The 24,119-nt window shown below is 32.7% G+C and overlaps 5 protein-coding genes across 11 annotated transcripts in view; 2 read left to right on the top strand and 3 right to left on the bottom strand.

The window, feature by feature from the left end:
* Src64b (Tyrosine-protein kinase Src64B) overlaps positions 1-2,350 on the bottom strand; it is a 41,526-nt gene extending 39,176 nt beyond the window's left edge. For 2 of the 5 annotated variants that reach the window (XM_083080996.1, XM_083081000.1), the window contains exon 1: positions 1,821-2,350. The gene's annotated coding sequence lies outside the window, so the exon portion shown is untranslated. The remainder of the gene's footprint in view (positions 1-1,820) is intronic. The other 3 variants (XM_083080997.1, XM_083080998.1, XM_083080999.1) reach the window with 3 other exon arrangements.
* An 881-nt stretch (positions 2,351-3,231) lies between these two features.
* Uev1a (Ubiquitin-conjugating enzyme variant 1A) lies at positions 3,232-6,619 on the top strand. Its single transcript, XM_083081004.1, has 4 exons — positions 3,232-3,518; positions 3,979-4,121; positions 4,616-4,741; positions 4,825-6,619. Exons 1-4 carry the CDS (start codon positions 3,494-3,496, stop codon positions 4,963-4,965), a joined length of 435 nt encoding a protein of 144 aa, XP_082937130.1. The 5' UTR covers positions 3,232-3,493; the 3' UTR covers positions 4,966-6,619.
* A 437-nt stretch (positions 6,620-7,056) lies between these two features.
* Positions 7,057-10,247, bottom strand: Cyt-c1 (Cytochrome c1). The gene is made up of 8 exons (XM_083079981.1): positions 9,960-10,247; positions 8,913-8,960; positions 8,530-8,678; positions 8,331-8,463; positions 8,080-8,244; positions 7,745-7,858; positions 7,493-7,627; positions 7,057-7,421 (listed from the first exon to the last, which is right to left on the bottom strand). Exons 1-8 carry the CDS (start codon positions 10,029-10,031, stop codon positions 7,311-7,313), a joined length of 927 nt encoding a protein of 308 aa, XP_082936107.1. The 5' UTR covers positions 10,032-10,247; the 3' UTR covers positions 7,057-7,310.
* A 756-nt stretch (positions 10,248-11,003) lies between these two features.
* Positions 11,004-18,112, top strand: Tral (LSM14 family protein trailer hitch). Of its 3 annotated transcripts, none has more exons than XM_083079629.1 (7): positions 11,004-11,233; positions 12,674-12,828; positions 12,942-13,242; positions 14,044-14,242; positions 14,547-14,840; positions 15,099-15,275; positions 15,557-18,112. In XM_083079629.1, exons 1-7 carry the CDS (start codon positions 11,113-11,115, stop codon positions 15,840-15,842), a joined length of 1,533 nt encoding a protein of 510 aa, XP_082935755.1. In that variant the 5' UTR covers positions 11,004-11,112; the 3' UTR covers positions 15,843-18,112. The 3 variants fall into 3 exon arrangements, with proteins under 3 accessions (XP_082935755.1, XP_082935757.1, XP_082935758.1); XM_083079631.1 differs by having other exon boundaries at positions 11,005-11,233; positions 12,942-13,137; XM_083079632.1 differs by lacking the exon at positions 11,004-11,233 and adding an exon at positions 11,498-11,973.
* Positions 18,113-18,932: 820 nt separating this feature from the next.
* LOC145960281 (15-hydroxyprostaglandin dehydrogenase [NAD(+)]-like) lies at positions 18,933-22,531 on the bottom strand. The gene is made up of 7 exons (XM_083079633.1): positions 22,387-22,531; positions 21,317-21,480; positions 20,912-21,038; positions 20,699-20,805; positions 20,243-20,416; positions 19,896-20,050; positions 18,933-19,589 (listed from the first exon to the last, which is right to left on the bottom strand). The coding sequence occupies exons 1-7, from the start codon at positions 22,388-22,390 to the stop codon at positions 19,358-19,360; spliced, it is 963 nt and encodes a 320-aa protein (XP_082935759.1). The 5' UTR covers positions 22,391-22,531; the 3' UTR covers positions 18,933-19,357.
* Between the last annotated feature and the right edge of the window lie 1,588 nt (positions 22,532-24,119).

Below are 24,119 nucleotides of genomic sequence, written 5' to 3'. Positions count from 1 at the left end.
CGCCAACGTGATTTAAAGGTTAAGCCGAGGTTGGCCGCGCGCGCGGTCGGCCAATCGACTGTAAGGGCTCCGTGGTTAAACTTAAATCAGACCTGCACGTCGATTTAAGCCGGCCTCGAGATCGAGTGCTCGTTACATTTAATTTCTAAAAGTTCGGATAGGACACTTAATGTTCTTTAATATAGCGTCTCTCGATTTTACTTAACTTTATTTAGACGAATTATTCGTGCAGAATACCGCATAAAAGGGGACAATGACTTGATATTAGCATCAGAATGATAAAATTAATAATAAAAAAATATGAAAATTAATAAATGAAAATTAAAAAAATATAAAAATTTATAAAATTAAAAAATGTGATAAATTTTTGACTAAATTTAAAAAGCATTACTTTCAGTATAATTTTATTAAATAGATTCGTTACTGTATTAATTGGAATATTGCTTTCATAATTTCATTTCTACTTTGATTGTATTTCTGTTTTTTTTTAATATTAACATTTAGTATATGTATTATGTAAATTTGCAGTATCGATTGGAAAGTTAATCAAGGAAATGTCGAATACGCTCGTCGCGAACTTACAATATTCCATTTACGCGATTAAATGTCTCGTGAACTCTATCAGGGTATAGTTTGAATGCACATAAATTACAGTTAACATAATGCAAGAAAAAGCCATGTCAACCTCAGGCAAATGTAAATGATAGAACGCTCCTTTTTAAAGAGTGTAGATAGATTAACCGGTTACGCCCTTCTAAATGAAAACAAAGCAAACTTAGAAAGACCCCTTCCCCAGCATTTTCCCCACTACTAATAATTACAGCGAACATTCGATCGAGACGATATACGAGGATACACAAGCGGTTAAAAACGGTCGTAAACTCTTCGTTTTAACGATCAGTCACCAGTCAATGACTAATAATCAACATAAATTGATAAGCGATCGCATTGTCCGATAACATTATTCAATTGTGTAACTTAACACACAAATATTTTTTTCTATTACATTAAATATTTTTTACTATTATACTTTCTTTCGAAAACTTGTATTTTTATATCGAGATGGCTAGAACAGAATAGAAAAGAATTGTTAAGATAATAGGTAAATTAATTAAAGATAGTTAAAAGTATTCTACAAAAGAAAAGAACGCAAGCTCTTTTATTTTTTCAATAAAAAATGATCACTTTATCTCTTTCGGCCATCATGTTGATTATTATGCATGCAGTGAAGTTTTCTTCTTTAGTTGAACGACAACGCTCGATATAACTACTTATCTACCGAAGAGATACAATGCCAAAGCATTGAAGTCTCTTCAGGGACTATCCATCGATATTCAAATATCTTTTCAAGGTATCCATAATTCCACTAGCTGCGCCCTTATATCAGCGTTAATTGCATTCGCGATCATTCGTGAACGCGGTAATGACATGACAGTAACGACGATCAATGTCAGGAGCGTCCCACATCGCGTATAAATGTAACGCCCCCATGCAAGCGGAGACTCGCGCGAGAACAACAAATCGTCGCTAATGGCGAGCACCACCGTGTCCCTTCGTTGAATTATATTCGTACCCGAAAAATTATATCTACATTGAAATTAGTCTCGTCGATGATCGCATCCGCGACGGGATCGGGCAACGAAATCCGAAAATCCGCTCGCGCGACCGAGACAGAGGTCAATGGCGTATTTACATTTGTTTATTATGGTGGCGGCCGCTCCGAAGCCGCGTTCCTCCCCTTAATCGCGACGACACGCGCTCGCGGTGCTTGTCCGATCGGGACACGAGATCAAAACACAAACATAATAATTGTTACTCACGTCTATCGTTGTCCGCTCTCGTATCTCTCCTCGCACTTGTCGCTCTCTTCAAGTAATCCACGTCAGGGGCAAACGTCGAACAGGACACACAGGACTTTAATGATCGTCCACCGGCATCGGGCGGCACACCGTCGTTGTCTCTCTCGCGATCACAAAACTGGCGGCCACACGGGGCATCGCGCGACGAAATGCACCCACACGGAACTGCACGAATTGAACGAGTTATCGCGCGCCGTTCATCTTATCGAAGGGAAAGGGAAAAAATTTACCTTTACCTGCGCTGACGCGCTGCTCACGCCTGCTCCTGCGCAACTAGCCGACGACGGTATTGCGCACCGCTCCTTACGTCGCCTCTCCGCCGCCGCGCGGCGCTCCCCTCTCCGCCACGCGATCTCGACCAATGGGCGGCGTCGTTCTTTCTTTCTCCCCGCCACAGTGTACCGCAACGTCACTAGAGGCCCGTTCCACTTGACATTCGCAACGCTCGTGGGATTATTTCGTCTTTGTTGTTCACGGAAAGTTAAACAAAGACAAACGATGCTCATGAGCATTACTAGAACAAGTAGAACGTACTTTAAGTTAGATTTCGATTTAGAAACGGAGATACGAACATCCCTGGAATTTCGACTTTAAAAATAACAAGAAAAATCTAACATAAATACGAATAATTGTCATGATTGTTTAAACCTCTTGACTTTTACTTTAGAGATTGTTTTTCTTTGTTGATATGAGAAAAATAACATGGTTTTTTCATAACAAAATTAATATATACAAAATCATAATACATATAAAAATCAATATGAAAATCGTATTCATCTTGATTAATATATTCAGCCTGCATTAACTTTCGTCCAGAAATACGTCATTTTTAAAGACAAACAATAGCCTATAATAATTAAAAATAATTGAATTTAATTGCACGTGAACGTCAATACTAACTCAAAATGCAATTCTCTTTTCAATTAAAATATGTACTCAAACCTAAGTGACAGAATTCTAAAAAATCCAATTCGATATCTGCTAAAAATTAATTATGTGATCGCAAAAGTATATATTAATACATTTATATTTTTTTAACGAATGTTTTATTTAATTATCATAAATTATTTATTTAAAATATATACCGCATATTTTTTCTACATACCTTTTGCAATTAAAATAGGCTTTTGTAGAAGAAAAGAAAACAAATCCGGTATAAAATATGCAATCAAAATGAGGCTTCAGTTACGCTTTCCCACACATTTTCGGTGTTCAAAATGAAATGAGTGTGTGTATATTCGGTCTTTGGAAGCAATAAACAAACAAAGTGTAGACGGTAAAAACGGAAAGAACGAACCATTGAAAGAATCCCTATTCGCGAGGCGCGGGACTCGCTTGCAAATGCGGTGACATTTGGTTGATCTAGAGAGCGACTAGTCCGTGGAGACGACAGGGCGATCTCTCGCGGAGCGCGGAGGTTGGCTGAATTTTCGCAAAGTGTATTTTCGTATCGGGGTGATAGCGCAATCTGGTCCGCAGAATATCGCGCCGAATATCGCGACGTCCCGGGTGATGAGAAGCTCACGCCGCAGTTAAAAGCCGCGCCAGCCCCACGTGTGACATCGCCGTGCGCTCTCTCGCCCGCCTTGCACTTCGGGAAAAAAAATACGGCGCTTCGCAGAAATACAGAGATCATGGCGGTGCCCAACACCGGTGTAGGTGAGTTATTTTGTTGAGCGATCGCTCGCACTCGCGCGCACGCGAACGCGCGAAAAAAAATGCGGCTGTCATTATCGAGAGATGGAAAATTCCGAGAAAGCGGGATATTTCGTTCGCGGATTAAACGTTCGTCGAGCACTTTGCACGCGGGCAAACGCGGAGTTGACAGCGGATGTCGGGTATCGTGAAACCGCCTTGTATTTCTCGCGTAACAGATGATCGGGACCAGACGCAAGGATCTTTCCATCGTTCGTCGATATCCTTCTCTCCCTCTCGCGATAACACGCTCCAGTTTCGGTCTACGCGTGTTATCGCCCGTGAATTCGGTGTGAGAGGTTAACCATGTTCAATGCCCGCCTCGAGCCATAACCTGTATCGGGCGCGTACATCGTACGTTGCGCGGGTACATCTCTCATTTCAGCTGTCACGATAAAGTAAACCGCGATAAATCTCATTTCAGTCGTGCCCCGAAACTTTCGTCTGTTGGAAGAATTGGAGCAAGGTCAGAAAGGTGTGGGTGATGGCACGATCAGTTGGGGTCTAGAGAACGATGATGACATGACCCTCACGCATTGGACTGGCATGATAATTGGGCCACCTAGGGTAAGATACTTTTCTGTTTATGTTCATTTTCTCTCAGCTGCAATTGTAACATGATTCTATGTCATTTTTTTGTATTCGAACAAATACACTTTAATAAGTTCTTCTGCATAAAAGCTAAGCAATACGTACTTGTTAGCTAAATTATTTCTGAAACTCTTTTTATGTTGATATCAAATGCAATAAAATTTATGATTAATTTATATGTATAATTTATAACTTATAACAAATATAATATATTATAACATTTATAACAAATATAACATATTACAGATACAAAAATATCTACTTTACTGTTAATATAAATAATATGTATTGTGTTATATAGAAAAAGTATGAATTTTATATTAAAAAAAACAAATATAGAAAAAGTATGAATTTTATACTAAAAAAAACAAAAGATGATTATAAGAATTAATTATATCAAAATGGATGTTTTTGAAGCATTATCAGGAATTTATATAAGATGTGTATAATTATAACTCACATTTTTTTAGACGCCATATGAAAATAGGATGTATAGTCTGAAAATTGATTGCGGTCAAAGATATCCAGATGACGCACCCAATGTAAGATTTTTAAGCAGAATCAATATGAATTGCATTAACAGTGCTACTGGAGCTGTAAGTATATAAGATTATTAATATATTTATAGTAAGATAAAAAATATATACATTTCGGGTAACAAATAAAATTTGTATACAAGGTGGACAATCGCAGTGTACCGGTTCTTGCAAAATGGCAACGAGAATATACAATTAAAACAGTTCTTCAAGAACTCCGTCGTTTGATGACGTTGAAAGAAAATATGAAACTTTCTCAGCCTCCGGAAGGCAGCACTTTTTAGCCTATCTATAAAGACAGAGACATCTTCCTTTTTGCAATAGCACGAGGCGAGATCTATAATGAAGGTACCAAATGATATTAAAATGGTGCCCGCTAAAAATATATGTTTAAAAAGAAATAAAAAAAATACGAAAAAAACAACTTTGTGAAGGAAAGGAGGTAATAGCTTGGAAAGTTGAATGAGTGTACCAAGTTTATGTATAGATAGAGAAGTTTACAAATACACATTTGTATTACATTATTATTGTACATATTTATGTTAGACACAGTTGATTCTTTATCAAAAGTTTTCTTTAAAAATTTAGCATTTTTTACAAATTCCAATTAATTTTGCAAATATACTTTTATATTTGCACGAATTAATAATTTAATTCACATATGATTTGATTTACGGGAACTCTGTTCCAGCTTTTCAAGCTAATACAATGTAAAGCGAAAAAATCATATTTTGAATTTTAAAACTGGAGACACAGACTGTGTAATAAAATGGATAATCAGTAAGAATATAACTTATGCCTTTAAAGTTTTTTAATAAGATAAAAGATAATGTCTGGTATTGTGAATCGTTTTAAGACTTTTTCTGTTTGTGCATAAGTGCCATTTCATCTCTTGTGGAGGTGTCTCTCACTCAGTAATGTTATAGAAAATTTGTAAATTCCAAGTCATAAATCTGTACATTCATTTTACTTTCCTATGCTGCGTACCATTTTAATTGGCGTTCTTTGATAAAATAATGTGCATATGTTGCGTGCATTTGGAAAATTATATCCTAGAAACGGCCTCTCACATTAAACGAATTACATTTTGTAATCGTTGAGATGTCGCTCCGTAAATGAAACATACATAAATGTTTGATTTGTAATATTCTCATATGGTGAATGATACACAATGTTGTATGATAAAGTACATCAACATATGAAGCAACATAAATAAGATCTTTTATTTAGTATTGTATTTGAACATGTGTATTGGAAATATATACACACTACCCATATGTGTATGTATATTTGATTATATCTATTAAAATATAACACGATTAGTATATAGATACTAATAGTTTACTGTTTGATCCAAGCTTCATGATTGATGTATTATGAATACAATTATTTTAATTATAATTTTATTATAATTATAAAAAATCATGTCTCTAATTCTTAAACACATTGTGTAAAATACACAAGCTGCGTATTCATTGTTACAAAATCAGATTTATCTCATCTTTAGTGCAATTACAATTATAAATTATATGCATTATATTACTGAAAGAGAGTCAAATTATATGCAGCCTATTGATAATTCCCGACAAATGACACGTTATGTTCCAGCAAGAGCATAATTACATAAAAAAAAAAAGTCGAGATTTATATCGTCCAATTAATCGAAAAGATACCTTTATACCTAGACTAAAGTAAATGCCACCAAAGTAGATTTCGAAATATCTTCACATTTGTGTAATTTAAAAATTTTCAATTACCCAAACGTGCGGTGCATGCGCATGGAATATACATACCTCTTTGTCTGCTTTGCATTTCAGTATTACACTATCGGTAATATAATAGTGTAATTTAAAAATCATCCTATTGAAAGAGTAACAAGTTAAGAACTCCATGTGGACGAAATCAAGCTTAAGGAGAATAAAATGATTTCCTTAGAAATGAGTGTTGTTTTCCTTTTTTACCCATTGATCTTAAGTTTTTCTTTTCAAGTTTTTTAAGCTTGAATGAATCGATGCTTCATCAAAGTCAAATAACTTTATATATTTAGACTTGTATGTGCAGATACATCATGCATATATATTTGGATAAATTTTGAAAATGTATCCTTATATGATTTTAGAGAACTTTTAAGTAACAATTTGTAATAATAAAATCCATATATATATATATATATATATATATATATATATATATATAAAATTGAAACTTACCAAAAATCGATTATTAATCGAGAATTAATGTACTTTATAAAATTAAAAAATATATTCTCTAATTTCTTTTGTAAATTGAAATATCCATAAATACACTCAAACTTGTACTCTGCGAGTTGCTTGAAGATCATTAATTACATGAATATCATATTAAAGAAATAGATGTTCTTTATGTTTAACAATTTATTTAAATCAGACGATGGACTCCATTTGATATATAACTATGTACAATGTATAATTTAATAGATTTAGTAATGATAAATTGACAATTCAATTTATGTCAAATGCTATATGAATTAGTTTGAATCTTCAGAGAGGAGCCATAATTGCATAACTTGCCAGAATTGCATACATTGCGAAACTACATTCCAATATCAGCACAATAGCTAACATCACCGAGTTAACTTCTAGCACGATAGCTAATTGTATTTTTTACGAATAAACATTAATTTTGTGCTCTTTATAGTCGTCCATTTCTGTTTCTTGAGATAATATGAAGCAGCAGTGAGAATTGCCATTATTCCAATAGCCTATAAATAATATTGGAATAATTCAGATAAGAAACATTAGAATAAAATGAAATCTATGATATTCAGTTTACCTTGATAGCCATTCGTTTTCGATCATCGTATTCATGATTGGAAGTCCACATCAGGAATGTGGTAATATCTTTTGCTACTTGAGAGGCAGTTGCAGGAGTACCATCTTCATATTCCAAGACTTCGTCATAAATAGCCTATAAAAGATTAATAGAAATTATGAATATTTTATTTTTTTTTCTTTTTATTTAATCTTATTTAACACTCAAAATCTCACTAATAACATTTCTCTATTTCAAAAAAATTATACTTACTTGTGCCATACCAATGGCACTACCTAAGAAATATGGATTAAAATATAGTCCTTCTCTTATATTTACACCAGCTGGTGGATCACAGTATCCAGTCAATAAAGAGAAAATATAGTTCTGAAATATAAAAAATACACTTTCAAATTGACGTTATTTGTAATAATATTAGAAATAAAATTTCAATACATATATAATATCTCTAAAATTATCTGTACAATTAAATTGAAAATTTTGGAAAAGAATTTAAAAAGTCGATGTTTAACAAAAATTTTACACAAAAGAAATCATTATAGATTTAATTGTATTTTTTTTATGTATACCGCAAAGAAATTACTTACTTCTCCATCATGTCTGGCATTGAGTATATACGATAGATCAGGTGGATAAGCACTATTGTTCGCTGCTCTAGCAGCCTCTTCATTTGGATATGGAGGTGGCACATAATCGAATAACTTTCCTGGACGTTTATAATATTCTCCTACATCATTAGGGCCATCTTCTATCTATATCATAAAAATTACTATAATATTTCATATTCTATTAAATTACATAGATAAAAAATGTTTTTTATAATTGATATAAAATGTACCATAACTTCTTCCGCGAGAGCTTTGGCTTCTGCTTCAGTGTGAGTAACATCAACAAGATGACGGTATGCCACATATTGCAAACTGTGACAAGCTGCGCATACATTTTTGTAGACCTCCCATCCTCGTCGCATACTATAAAATATTATAAGTTAGTAATGTTTCTATTTTGGCTAATAATTATATGGTAAAAAATCACACCTAGCATGATCTAGTGAATTAAACCATCCATAAAAATCCCATTTGTATGTCGGAGGATGAGCTATTATATCGGCAGCTCTTACTGAGCTATCTAAAGCATAGATGAAGGCACTGATGCCTCCGGCTGTTATGCCTAAGCATGTTAATAACTGTAATTAAAAATGTTATAGGTATTACTATTTATTTTCTTGCAATATAGTTTATATAATGTCATTAGCATATATTATATAATAATATTGTTGTGTTGAAGATACAGGTAAATGAGAAGATTCTTACTATTAACACATGCAGTTTGAAAAAACACAAAGTTATGTGTTTTTTTATGGATGAGGAATGGGACAAGGTGAAGATATCTGCAATCAAGTTAAATTAAGTTCACATACCACTTTTCGACCCCTAGGCCAATCTTTCACAGTAGAAAAATTGCTGGTCTGCAAAAACAAAATTCAAAATTCAATTAACAAAGTTAAATATTTTACAAAATAGAGATACAACATATTTTACAAAAAATAGGGAGAAATACTCGTAATATCGTTTCATATATGTGTTTACCTCTTTTATATATTTTTATCTTTCTTTTCTCACAGATATTTAATTTGAAGGTAATTTAATTTTTTTATCTGAATCATTTTAAACTTAAACACATCTCTCCTCCATTTATATATTTTTCACACATATTTATTATTTATATATAGATCAACTTTAAATTGAGCTGTAAACTAAATTATACTCAATCAACTATGTACTCTCTATTAATCGAGTCAAAAATACATTAATATTTGTTGACTAAAGGAATCTGCTGAATAAAGAAACTTGCAAATATTACATTTGTTCAATTTTATAAATATTGTTGTAATATAAACGAAATTAGACATATGTAGTAAAGAGCATCATTCCAAAATAACAAGTATATAATAACACCTAATTCGAAATTGACAATTATACGACACTCAATGATATGTACATTTACTCTTCCAATTAAATGATAAAATTATGTGATATATATTAAGTATCATTCATTGTGACAGCGAGCATAATAATACATATTGATCTGCGTTATCGACTACGCATTGAAGCGCATCAGCAACACATATTTGATATGGCAGCATCCTGACTTTTGATATCCCTCGCTATTACATAACATCTATTAAAGTATCATCAAAACTGTCACGGAATTACAGTCGCGCGACGTCGCGCCCTTGACCAGCGTCCTGACATCACGCGAACGTTCCGTGGAGCGGAAATGTGAGAAATGATGCTGTGACATAGCAGCCGACACGAGTTACACGAGCTGCCCTGGACGAGCCTCCGGGTCAATATGGGTTAACGTTAGAATCGCGACACTCGAACACCATAATTTTCAGCGTGAATTTTCGCGAGAAGCTGCGGATGAACGTCGCCGACGACACCGATGCTCGTCGTTCGCTTACCTGGCCGATCAGGGTGCCGTAATTCGGCCTTAAAAGACCCGATTTACAAATCCGACCTAACGTTGCCGCCATGTTGGCCAGAAATGCGGTGTGCCAAGGATAGTGTGCTAGTCGGTGAACGATGGGCCGAGTGATCGACGAAGTCAACTCGCGACTATCGGAAAAATCCTTCCGCGATTATTCCGATTTTTTTCACCTGTCACTAGGCCTCCGAAGAAGGTTAAAAGAGATAATATCGAGATGCAAATGACTTTCGATCGAACTCACGCAGGGATGCCAATAGTCATTCGCGCGTTCAACTCACGACGAAGACTAAAAAGAAATAAAATATAATATTTATAATAATAAATGAAAATAATAAATTATGTATTATATAATGATACATAATGCGAAATGTTGTCCTTCCTAACCATATTCTTTCGAATCTTTTCTTATGTGTTATTCTGTATATATTTTTAGGTGCTTCGGATGATATTATAATTTTAAAGTTCAAATAATATTTATTTACTCATTACCAAAGTTTTTCTATTATTCTAAAAATTTTAAAATAAGTAGAAATGAAAACTGTGTGTATAAAAAAAAGAGATCGGGAACTTTTTCCAGTAAGAAAACACAAGTAGACACACTGTCACGCAATTGGCTATCGAATAGAGAATTCTTAAAGTGAAATTGTTTCTATTTGATAGCCAATCGTCTGACATTATGTTTCTTGCTTGAAAATTCCCATCGTCAATAAACGTGGAGATCGCATCATTTCCTATAATAAAAATTTGTGAAATAACTAATCGAAATTATTTCTTCGACGCGTGATTAGATTTATTGATATATAAATTTAACTGATATATAAAATTGTCCGCTATCACTTGTATAGGCAACGTTCGATTTTTAGAAATGCAGACTTTTGATCGACCAATCGGAGAAAAGACTCCTTCGTTCCGATTGGCCCCAGTTGAGATTCGCGTAAAATCTCGCCGTTTGAAGATTCTCCCAAATCTCAGGGGAGAGAGGGAACCGCGTCGCGCATGCGTCGCGTTCTGTGGCGCTCTTGGACAGTCCGCCGTCGATCATTGCTGTCAGCTGGGAAGTCTCGTCAGATGGTGTCGTGAATCCTGTAAAATCACATCGATCAGTGCGCGACGGAGACAGAGTCAAGATGAGCGGTGGTATGCCAGAGCTGGGCTCGAAGATCAGCTTGATCTCGAAGGCGGATATTCGATATGAGGGCCGATTATTCACCGTCGATCCGCAGGAATGCACGATCGCCCTGGCTAACGGTGAGTAGACGAGAATCCAAGATGGAGTCCCGGGCCGCGCCGCATCTACCATGCACGATTCGCCGCCAACGCCGCCGAAAAATTAGTACCCTCGATTCGTTTCTCGCTTCGTGCGAGAGTCTCGTAAGCGTCTTGCGGTCTATATAATTTCGCCGATTTCAATCATGATATATCGTTAAATTAACTTTCGTGCGATTTATCTTATGTTTTCGCGGATAAACATAGAGGTCACATCGACTCCCGCCTTTGAACTCTTGTCAGATCGGGCCGGTTTCGACCTTCGCCGAAGAGAACCTTTGTTGAGACCGCTAAAGCGATTTGATCACGACAATCCTCGCTCATCTCGCGCTCTCGACATCGACAATTCCTTTGTCGCGCGTCGAATCTTACGAACAACGGCTTCGTTCGTAAAGCGTTGCCGGTGCTTCGCAATTTATCCGGCATATCGCACCACAAAACAATCGGGGTCGCGGTGACCTGGTGTCTTCGTGTAACGTTTACCGAGGAGACGCCGGTTAGATTCTTGAAAGTTCCATCGTGATACAAAGCCCTAATTTCGTTAAATCGGTCTCGTATGCGTCGCATAATTTAATCTGCGCATTCGGCGGAAACTTCACAAGTATCGGATGGCCATTGAAGATCATTCAGTCTACTTTCTATATCACGGTTATGATTGACTCGGCAATCGCCGCTAGCGAAAATCCATTGCTTAGATCCATTGCAATTTTTATATCGCAATGGTTAGTACTTATTCGAATTATAATTTTCGATTATGTTTAATAGATAGTAAGTTTGGCAAAGTTAAAAAATTTATGCAAATTTTTTCGATATTATTTTTATGCTGCTTTAATATTATTTTTAAAGGTTTGTCTATTAGTACGTTATTGATGATATAATTTTGAATTTGAATTTGGTATGTGTAATGTTTATATAGAATATTTGTCTCTTTCTTTGGAATGTTTACATGTCCTTGATTCCCTTGTTCCATTAGATCCAACATGTAGACAAATGACTTTGCAGTATCTTGAACTTAAGAAACAAATATTATTCTTGGAATTCTATGAATATGAATTTATATTGATGTTCTGTATGTTATATGAGTCATATAAAAAAGAATATTCTCATTAATAATCACTTCTTTCTTTTAATGATGCTAGTTAATGTAAAGTAAAAATTAGACAAAGATTTTGTGCAATAAATTATTGCAATATAAGTAATAGTGCTGTTACTATGATATAATTCTTATTGTTAGTTATTATATACATTGTAATTTTAATTTATAAATATTTTTTAAATGGAGAAGCTTTATTTTAATTTTAAAGTAACTTACATATATATATCTGACTATAATATGTAACTTTTTCAATATTAATAACAAGAAATTGTAGCAATTTTTCTCTAATTGTAAAAACTCGAAATAAATTATTTATTCTCTTTTAGTACGCTCCTTTGGTACTGAGGATAGAGAAACTCAACTTCCTGTGGCACCACAAAATCAGGTGTACGAGTATATTCTATTTCGTGGGTCTGACATCAAAGACATCAGAGTTGTCAACAATGTTAGTTCTATTCCCAATGATCCAGCTATTGTGCAGGTAATTATTTTATTAAATATTTATTTTTCACATAGAAACTCAAATTTGGCACAAATACAATGCTTAAAAAAAAAGTGAAATTAATTATATTACATTGATGTATTTGTTTGTAGATGACAGTGCAGCCATCTATGGGTCAGCAATCGTATCAACCACAGCCTAGTTATGCCCATCCGATGATGGGCCAAATGGGCCCAATGGGTGGTCAATATGGAGCTCCATATGGCATGGGTATGGGAACCATGGGGCCAGTAATGGGAATGCAGACAGCAGCTAGAGATCCTCGCGGAACAATTAATAAACAGCAAAGTGAGTTGAGCTTGGGCTCCGCTGAACCCAATGCCATCTCTATCCCAAACTCACTGCCAACGGCCAATATCGACCCATTACCAAAAGATCAATCTCTGGAAGATGGTAAACTGTTTTTGCCATGAAATACCTTGCTGGCATGTTTCTTGCTGCTCCTGCTTTGGTAATGCCTGCAAAGCATTTTTCTCTTGAGCTTTGGTCTATTAAAAACTGGTATATAAAATATCTGATAAATACATGATGGTATTTTTTAATAGCATCTTCTTATATTTGTAATTAACCTTATGACAATGAAATGTGAACTATCTATTTTATTAACAAGAGTTCACTCTTATGCTATTATTTCTAGTATTTTGCAAGCTTTTCACCTATCCGCATACTTTGCACTTATCTGTTTTTTTATGTACATTTTACAATGTTGGTCGAGTAAATATTGCTTTGCAATCATGCACTTTTATGCATGATTAAATTTCTGTATTTGAAATCTTAATATTTGGATACATTTAAAAAAATATTTTTAACATTGGCTATTCAAATTTGTATAATTTATTGTAATTCAATTCTTACGTTTAATCATTTTTAAGATTAATGCATGATATTTTTTGCATATGAATTTTTCAATTTTATTCCATTATGCTTATATCACAACCAAAAACAAAATAGCAAGAACAGTAACAATAAACAATAATAATTGTTGAAAAATCCTCGAGAGATTTCTTTTACATCATATATGTGAAACTTTTGTAGATATTTTATTTAAAAATTGGGAATGAAAAATTTGTTTTTATTTTCTTATACTAAAGTTTTGTATTGAATTAGAAGCGCTTTCATCTTTGACCTGCTATTATTGCCCTCTTATTAATAAAAATATACTTTTTACTTAATGCATTTATTTTGAAATAACAGGTGTATTAGATCTCATTAGTGGTGGATCTCGTTCTACTACTCCTACATCATCCTTATTGACAAGAAAAAGTCCAACTATGGATCAAGGTATTCAGGTAGGACATGAACAACAATCGCAGCAGCAAAGTAATAACATGGGAAAATTGAATGACAAGTCAAACATCAGGACCGTCCAACCGCCTCGTCGAGATCATGATAGGTACCTGCAATTCTTACCTAAGGATTAATTCTTTTACTTATATAATGAACCCATAAAATGTTACTTTTAGTAACAGTTTTATTTATTTAAAATTAATATTAGAAATATGATCATATTTATCACATTTTTTTATACCTTACCTTCAGTTATCTTACATTTAATGCTGGATTTTCTAATATCAAATTTAAAAAGCCATTTTATATATACACACATTTATTATACATATTTATATTATTAATATTATTTAATAAACAAATCGTAAAGCTTTACAGAATTTTAATAGAATATTTTTTTGTATGTGTAGTCATGGAGGTAATAAGGGCAATATGGGCATGTCTCACTATAACGATGCAAAGAGGGACATGATGAAGCATGATGGTCATAACCAAGGTCATATGCAAAGTGGTCGAGGTAATCGCGGTCATCCCCAAGGTGGTTGGGTGAATCGCGGCAACATGAGAGGTAGAGGTGGAGGTAGAGGACGCGGTAATTTCCGTACGATTCAAGCAGGCAACGCTGGTGCCAAGCCTAAGAATACACTCAAATTTGACAATGACTATGATTTCGAGCAAGCCAACACTGAATTCGAAGAGTTGAGGTAAGAATAAAAATGCTAATTGAATATTGATTCTGCATGGTTACGTGCCGGATTCATTTCAAGTAATAATTGAAATGACCAATGTGGACACCATGCAAAAGTAAATCAATGCGAATTTAAAGCAATCGTACGTCATATATAGATTGTTTACGCTTCGCATTAACAATATTATAAAGTTATTTTTAAAGATATATAAAATATATTAAAGATATATTTTTAAAGATATATAAAATATATATTGTTTTATATATATTTCAGATCACAATTGGCAAAAACGAAGATAGATGGTGCTGATAATGAGAAAAAGGATGACAGTGGGAATGAAACAGGTGCAGGTGAAGGCGAACCCGAGGAAGAACCAGAGATTGTTCATTATGATAAATCGAAATCATTCTTTGATAATATTAGCTGTGAAGCTGTCGAAAGGAGTAAAGGGTATGTATTATTAAGAATAAGTGGATATAATTATATATAATAATGTGTGTATAATTGAAAAAAAAATCAATAGCATACTAATATGCGCATACTTGTTTAAAAATTTATAAAAATAGATCTTTAAAAATTTGTTAAAATTATTTGAATCTACGTTCTCCTAAATTTATTTTAATTTTCTCAACTTCAAAATTAATTCTTTTACAGAACGAAACATTGCACATTGAATCTTTGATTATTTTCTCATCTGTAATTTCTGAGATATTTTACATAAACTTTTTTAGGCGATTCCAACGTACGGATTGGAGAACGGAACGAAAACTGAATTCGGAAACGTTTGGCGTGGCTTCCACGAGACGCGGAGGATTCCGCGGCCGTGGTTATTTTACTCGCGGAATGGGAAATATGTACAGAGGCAGTGGTGGTGGCGGTAACCCTGGTTTCCGGGGTGGTTATCGAGGTAGCAGGGGCGGTAATCGGAAGCCTCCTAATCAACAGAGTAATACGGTGAGTCAAAATCGCGCGACCAACGAACAGTCTGCCTCTCAGTCGCAGACGAACGTTATTTAAATATAAAGCAAGAATGTAATTTGTCACCGGTACGGCGTAAAAGAGTAATATGCCGCGAAATATGAGCGATGCGCTGCTATATAAGTATTGAACTATAGATTAAGATTTTTACGATATGTGGTCTACCGTTATGGACTGATTTGGGTTAAAATTTGGCAATCGAATAATAAAAGGTACACACCGCCGGCGTAAATGTAGATTATATTGTATAAGGAAGCGCGCTTTTTTTCTTACAAGCGCCGAACCGGTGGTTACGTGTGGAGTTAGATGACAAGAATCGCACATATGGACGTTTTTGGCGCATATGACTCTTTGCATCGATATTTTGCGACTAGATGATCGAAGAAGGTACTTTTAAAGACAAATTTTCTTACCGTTTAGTCGACAATGATCACGATGAGTTGATATTAAGAAAAAAGATATATTTTCGTTAAGGAAATAAAGTCAATTACAATTAGAATATTGTTCCTTAACTTTCTTTTTTATATTGATACTTATTTGTGGGCTCGGATATAAGAGAATTTGGAGAAGAAAATTAGGGAAAATAGTCATAAGTTTTATTTAATTAGAAATATGTTTATATTAATAAAATTCTTAATGAGGAATAATCTGAAACCACACTTTAAATAAATTAGTTTGTAGTTAGGAAAAATTCAATTCGATCGTGATCATTTTTCAGTCCGGTTTTCTCAAGACTTGACTATAAATAATTATGGAATGGCTTTATAATGATGGTGACTTGATGATACTGGTCGTTATGGAATAGCTGGTTTGTATCCGTATATCGGAAGTTGATGGCAATAGACGTGCATAAAAGTACTTTCTCGTCAAAGTATGTAAAAATCGATTGTATCTAATTGCATTTGTCAAGAATAGAAATATACTGTGAAATATATAGTACAAGGCAAATTTGGCGAAAAGAGATATCCTTTTATTTTGTTTTGTTTCTTTTTTTTGAGCATACGCAGACAAAATTCTTCGAGTGCTTAGCATGAAGTTCATGTAAACATATAATTTTATTAAGATAATAAATATATAATAAATGGGAAAATGAGGAAAAAACAGTTTATACAGAATTTTTGTATTATTAAATTGGAAGCTTTGCGGTCTGTTTACTCTTTCTTTGTAAGATCTGCATCTAGAATTATGAAAGCTGTAAGCATCGTATTGTAAGTAGCTAAGTTCTAAATCATGTTATATTATTGTCATCGTGTTCTAAACTAAGGATTCCTCGATTGCTCTCGAATTTATTAAGTACCTTCAACAAATAAAACTCTAAATCGACATATAATCAATGATAAATTATATTAAATTTATAATTTGTAATGTGCCTATTAAAATCGATGTTTTTCACAAAGATGCACATTTATTATTTATAATTATATCTTAAATTAATATTTTGCCAATTATATATGTATATCTCTTTGTCTCTGATACTCTAATAATACATATATTTAGGAAGAAAGATTGGAGCACTTATATTCAATATACATATATGTGGAAGAGAAGGTATTTAAATAATTATTTATAAAATAACGATCATACATGTAATTTCGAGTAAAATCGTAATTTTTTAATTAATTTTTTTTATAAATTTATTTAATCGTTCTAGTCTTGAAACGAGAACAATTTTCTGTATACATATACAACAAACTGAGTTTGTATGTGTCAAGTATACAAGTAAATTATGACAAAGATGTCCAAAGTATTAAATACATAAAGATAATTTTTGTCATAATAATTTGATTGTAATAATTGTGTCATTATAATTTACGCTTTCGAAGAATCCTTTTTGATACACGACGATACTCTGCGCGTAGAATTATGTTAAATGGCGATACGAGTAAGACTAAAAGCATGATAATGTCCTTAAAGATATAAGACGTGGAAGAAAACAGAATAAGAATATTATTTGCGACTATTATTTTTCTATGGCTCGTACAGAGTCCAACTCGTACAGATATTATATAAATACATACATAAACATTTACACATACACACATACACATAACTTGAAATTTATATAATTGATAAGCAAATCTCAATAAGCTATCAGAGGAAACGCAGAGTAAAATAAAAAAATCATAGGAAATATAAAATAAAATACGCAAATAGAAAGAAATACAGTGATGAAAAAATTTAACTTTTAAGTTTCATGCCTCGTACATGTGAAAAGAATAAAACGTAATATACGCGAGAATGAATTTTTGTTTTGTACAGCGGCTACATTGTGATTCCCGATGCTAAATAATATTGAAATGATGAAATAACACGTCGTGTCATTTCCAATTTCCTACGCACTGCTTTCCATAGTACTCGAAAGTGTGAAATAAAACACTTTCTTGTTTCCACATGGTTGTAATATCGACAAAATATTCTTGTAAAATATTCATACAAATCCTTCTCTTGTGCTTCCTTCTGATAAATGCAAACGTGAGAATTTTATGAATTTAAATGCCAGATTACGTAAATTTAAATGAGCGATTTGAGATAAGTAAAAGATAAGTGTTGTGCGGTTTCCGAAAAAAAAAAGAAATGTACTTGTGTAAATAGAATTATATAACGTCTTTAATACATAGGCTCCTAACGTATGTTAAATACAAGGCTATCATGTGCTTGATGCTACTGAAATGTGCTGCGTATTATACGATATGATTAGAATGTGCGTAAAAAATTGCGTCTTCCACACGCTACATCCAGTGTTTTTTTTTAAATGCTTGATAAGCGATAAAGTGATTTATTTCTCGTCCTTCCATAGATTAATAGGTCGCATCAGTTTATTGCGACTCGAACATACAGGAGCCATTATGTCTTTCTAGTTTTGCATATATGGACTTGTGTTTTTGTTTTTAAATGGCGCATTTAAATGAAAGTAATTGTATCACAATATTACGATATTGTCTGCTAATGTGCACACTGACATTATCAAACTTCAGTCGAAATTCCCATATATTATTCTCTATTTATAACAAATTTTGGAGTTCACAACATATAAAAAATTAAATGTGAAAGTGCTATAAATCTATGAAATTTGCATGAGATTTTAAGGTATTATTTCTATATATCGAATCGATATAGAATCATTTAATATCATTTTTCAAATCATTTATTATAACTTTTTTTATTAAAAAAATATCCGTATATACATATACATATACATTTGATGTTTCGATTTAAAAAAAATAAATTCAGATACGTAATGTGTGTCAAATTATGATAGACATATGGATCAAACACACCAGTACAGTCAGATGGCAGCAAATACGCGTAAAACTTTTTAATTACGAAAGATACATATAGTTGCGAAAGAAAATTTACGAAATATCACGATTTTTCGCTTTAAAACTACATTTCATCCTTTTCACGCTTCTGATTACATTTGTGCGTGAAATGTCTTCATACGAAGTCTTTTCGATTCACAACACGTCCGTCATGTGAACGTTGCGCGAAAAGATTTTCGGTGTTGAGTAAAACGAGAGAAATCACGATCGAACCCTTGTTTAATCAGCATACGATCAGGCGCAGCTCATCAGGTCTGTTCTGCTGTTGTCACAGACTTCCCTTATCGGTCGACCCTTCACGACCTTAATCTCGACGTGTGAGAAATTATTCTTGTAGTGACGACGTAGTGTTTGCGGATTCGGCACGTAGACCTCGTAAGGCGCACTGCCGTTCTCGATGACCCAAATACTGCCGGATTCGCCGATCCTTAATATTGTCATCAGACCCTGCGCGACTACATAAGGTCTGAAAAAGGAATACGAATAAATAGCAACACATGGAAAGATTTTTCTTCCAAGTGATTACACGTAACCACCGAAGGAGAAAGATGCAATGTCCTATCACAGGATTGGATTTAGCTAAGGGCGAGCTACATTTTCACGTTACACGAAGAAATTCATCTCGAAACTCGCGGGAGCTCAAAGAAAAATACTTGTAAATAATTTATTTGCGATTAAAATAATTGCGCAGCGAATATAAATTTACCGGCGCTTTTATCTAGCTGATTAATCTATCATGTTCATTGTAAAGACAATAGCAATGACAACTTACGTCTGTATCGAAAATTGTTCAAGATTTTTGACGAAATCCGCCTTCATGACTCTGGAGAGTAGTTTGTTAGGACTATCTATCGTCAGAGCGGTTTCCGTCAGTCCTGGACACAAAGTTATTACGGTAACACCGGTCTTCTCGTAATAACAAGGATCCTGTCAAGAAGGAAAAATCGTGAATAGTGAAAATTGAAAACTTCGAGATATCTCTTATAATTTAAAAGAATGCTTTAACATATAGTAATAAATTCGTCAGGAATTTTATACAAATATAGCCACCTACGTAGTACTTGCTTACATAATCGAAACACTTATAATTGTGCTTAATTTTTTATATAGTATAATTACCGAGAGAGATTCCGATAAACCAATAACAGCGTGTTTTGTAGCAGTATAAATCGGAAGTTGAGCCGTATTTCGAATATCCATGTGTTGGCTCACATTCACCAAGACACCACCTTGCCCACCCGCATCTTTACTCATGTATTTTATAGCTAACATCGCAGTGTTAATCATACCACCCTATGACATATATTAAGGTTTTTTAAATTTCGATTTTTATTATTATTCTTATTAATAACGTTTACTTTCTAGTTTTTTTATATTTGTTTGTAAGTAATGTGCTAACAAAATCATTTTATAGCACAACTCTTGAAGAGCTGATATTGAAATGTAAAAATATAAGATATTCAAGATCTTAGGAAAATAACGTGTAACAGGGTAAGGAAATCATAAAATTAAAAAATTATCATTAATGATATGAATAAATTAATGAGTCAATAGATAGTTATTAATAATACTCACAATATTCACCGCAATTTCCTTTTCCCATCTTCGCTCGTCCAAAACTCCGGCATTGTTTATAACGATATCGATATTTCCCACCAAAGATAATGCTTCTTCGAAAGCTTCTACAAATTGATATAAGACCCAAAATAAAATAATGATAGCTCGATGGGAGGTTTGGCGATTATAATGTTGAATAAATATTTATACGCGATTTTGCCTTATATTTACCAGTCATTCGCTTGTGATTAGATACGTCGGCGTGTACAAAGTGTACTTTTTTTTCGCCGCAAGATTTTTCGATACCAAGTGCAATTCGTTTGCCGGTTTCAGTGTCGATGTCCAATATAATCACTTTCTGCAACAAATATGAGTAATAAAATATAATAATGATAATATTGATAATATGTATAAAAGAGAAAAAGAGGAGACTTCTAATATCATTTTGTAAATTTAACAAATAGAAGAGAAGGAATATATCTTATATTTAGATATGATAGAAAATCATTTTTTTTAAATTTGTACAAAATGGTATTAATTGTTCTAATTTATAAAGATATTAATATAAATAGATATATATTTATATAATGAAGAGCCTTATTTATATACATGATATTTCATATATTATTAGCTTACATTTGCTCCGTGCTTTAAAAAATGATTAAGAAAAGCATGACCCAATCCTGCTGCACCACCAGTTATTAGAATGTTTTTTCCAGAAATGATACAATTGATTGCTTCTATTTCCTTTGCTCTTTCGGATGCTGACGAACGTCGACGACACGATGTTGGAGTTGAATCTATAATATAAAATTTCAATAAATGCAGAATAAAATTCATTTTAATATATAATAAAAATCATTATGTTTATATTAATTTGTGTTAATTAAAATTATATTACATTTGTACGTATTATTATTTATATGATATTAAATGTGGAGAACACACTACAAAAAAAGAAGGTATAAAAAAAACAAAATCATATTTTTTAACACAATAGTTTATTTATTATTTAATGTTTATTAAATAATCATTGAATTTAATATAATGGCCATGTTTAGAAAAAAAACAACAATTTTGCCGAATTCTTATGCAAAGATTAATCAAATCTATATGTTTTATTTCTTTAACATTTAAGATATTTAATGAATGCAAAAATTTTTTCTTTTTTATATTTTTATTTATTTATATATCTTATTAATGAAATATTATATATACTCTCTAAAAGTGAATCAGTGTATTATCACTGAAAAACAGTAAATAGTCACTGATTACAAACAGTTATAAGTACAGCACTGTAAATCAGTGATAATACACTGATTCACTTTTAGAAAGTAGCATAATATTTAATAAAATTCCTAAATTCCCTGTGTCTTTAGCAACTTTTGATTTTTCTATAATTTTAAAAAAAGCAAATATCTGATTCTTTTATTTATTAAAATGTTTTAATATTCGGAATTTTCTTCGCGGGCGCGCTGAAAATTTGTTTTAACTTTCCAAAAGAATAACTTGCCAACCATATTACATTTTTTAAAAATAAATATCACATTTTTTGTGCAATTTTACAATACATCTCGAATATTTAGAAAATCTTACAAAATTCAAGAATCTATTTTTTATATTACACATTTTTTCACGTCGAGACACTATCGAATCGCAAAATAACTTCGAAATATGGCAGATACGCGTTTCATAAAAGGACTTACCCATTTTCTTTTCTGTAAACGAAATCTTTATAAATATTTTAAAAGCAGTCAATTTTCGAAGAGCTCAGTTTAAAGTAAAGTTGAAGCGAGAAGAACGATATCGTGCTATACGTATGTTTTGACTGAACTTCGAACGGTCCTCCAAGTATTTATATACAGTAAGTAGCGATGTGGGATTTTACGATACCGCGTCTTCATCACGACTTGTGTGGCGGGGATGTTCAGATGGACTTTGGATTAACGCATAGAACGATTACGATCTCTCAAACAGAAAGTTTTTTAATTTTCCCATAAAGTGTCAATGGTTTCAGAAACTTAAGAATCGATTTTCGCCTTTTGTTACACTGATATACTTATTCAAGAAAAATATTTGAATGTACATTATAATGATCGATTAGAAGTGCTGTTAGATTCACTATTAAATTAACAAATGATTTAATTTTTCTGCGGAAAACATTTTTTTTTTAATATTTCTGATTATTGAAATAAGAAAAAATATAATAGTCATTTATCATAACAATGACAATGTATGACGAATAGTATGTCATTAGCTTTAACTTATGTAACATGTTATTTCATATCCTTGTGCAACTGGAAATTTCGAATTTAGAGTGAAATAGACCTCAAGATATTGAATTCAGCAAACTCAATAATATAAAAAAAAACAGTAATTTTAAGTAATAAACAATTTATTTCACAAGATTGTTATTTTTGATATTTTTTACATCAATATTTTTACTTGCTTTCGATATTTTTTAATTATTAGCATTAATCGCGATTTTATGCCTTTTTATTGTCTCTTGCTTATCTTCCCTCTCGCTAGACTAAGACATACATTTCTCATTGTTTTCTTTTTGCGCGTTCTTGATAGCACTTTTCTTAATTAACCCCTTTCGCAGAGAATTAATCGCGTCAGCAACCCGCCTTCCGATACTAGACATACCGGACATAAATCGAGAAATATCTTTTGAAGCAGTTACACTTTTTCTTTTAATTAAGGATAATAGCGATATAGATATCGCAGATCGTGATCCAGGCAATGCGTCGCATTAGATGATTGCATTCCTTATAATTATGCGTTTATTTTTCATACACTTAAGTAATATTTTACTATTATAAGAAAATATTAATTTTTGTAATCAAAATACTTGTAATGGAAAATCCATAAACTTCTAATTGTTAATTGAGCCTTTAAAAACATAAATATTATAATTCTTGTATATTCTTAGCATTACATGAACATTATACGAGAATTCTAAAAAAGATTATTAAATATTTATAAAATAATATATATAATGAAATACATGCTAGAAATACAATTAAATGTTTGAGCAAAATTAAAATTTATTAAAATGCATTCCAGCTACCGTGCATTTTTTCACGAAATATTTATTTTGCATACTTGATCTCACCCCGGTGAGCTGTTCCATTAATAAAAATTTATGACAGCTATGGGACACACAGAACTGGTAGATCATACATTATATTCGCAGCACGAGATGTAAAAGAAATATTTTCGCTCTTTGTATGTGCAGATGAGAGATCTTAGACGATATACATCTTTATAATATTTTTAAATTAATTTCTATTTGATGCATTAATAAGAACTGTTGTTCATTTTAAATGCAATTTCTTCTCTCTTTCTCAAATCTAAATATACATACTCACTCTGCACGAAAAAATCAAAAGACGTCTTAAAGACGCGTGTCAAGAATGATAAGACATCTTTAAAT

Source organism: Camponotus vicinus, unplaced genomic scaffold (assembly GCF_025532165.1).
Source record: "Camponotus vicinus isolate PSW18456_S1 unplaced genomic scaffold, iyCamVici1.0 SCAF_10, whole genome shotgun sequence".
In the NCBI taxonomy this organism is placed as follows: domain Eukaryota; kingdom Metazoa; phylum Arthropoda; class Insecta; order Hymenoptera; family Formicidae; genus Camponotus; species Camponotus vicinus.
This window is presented reverse-complemented; position numbering and strand designations above follow the sequence as displayed.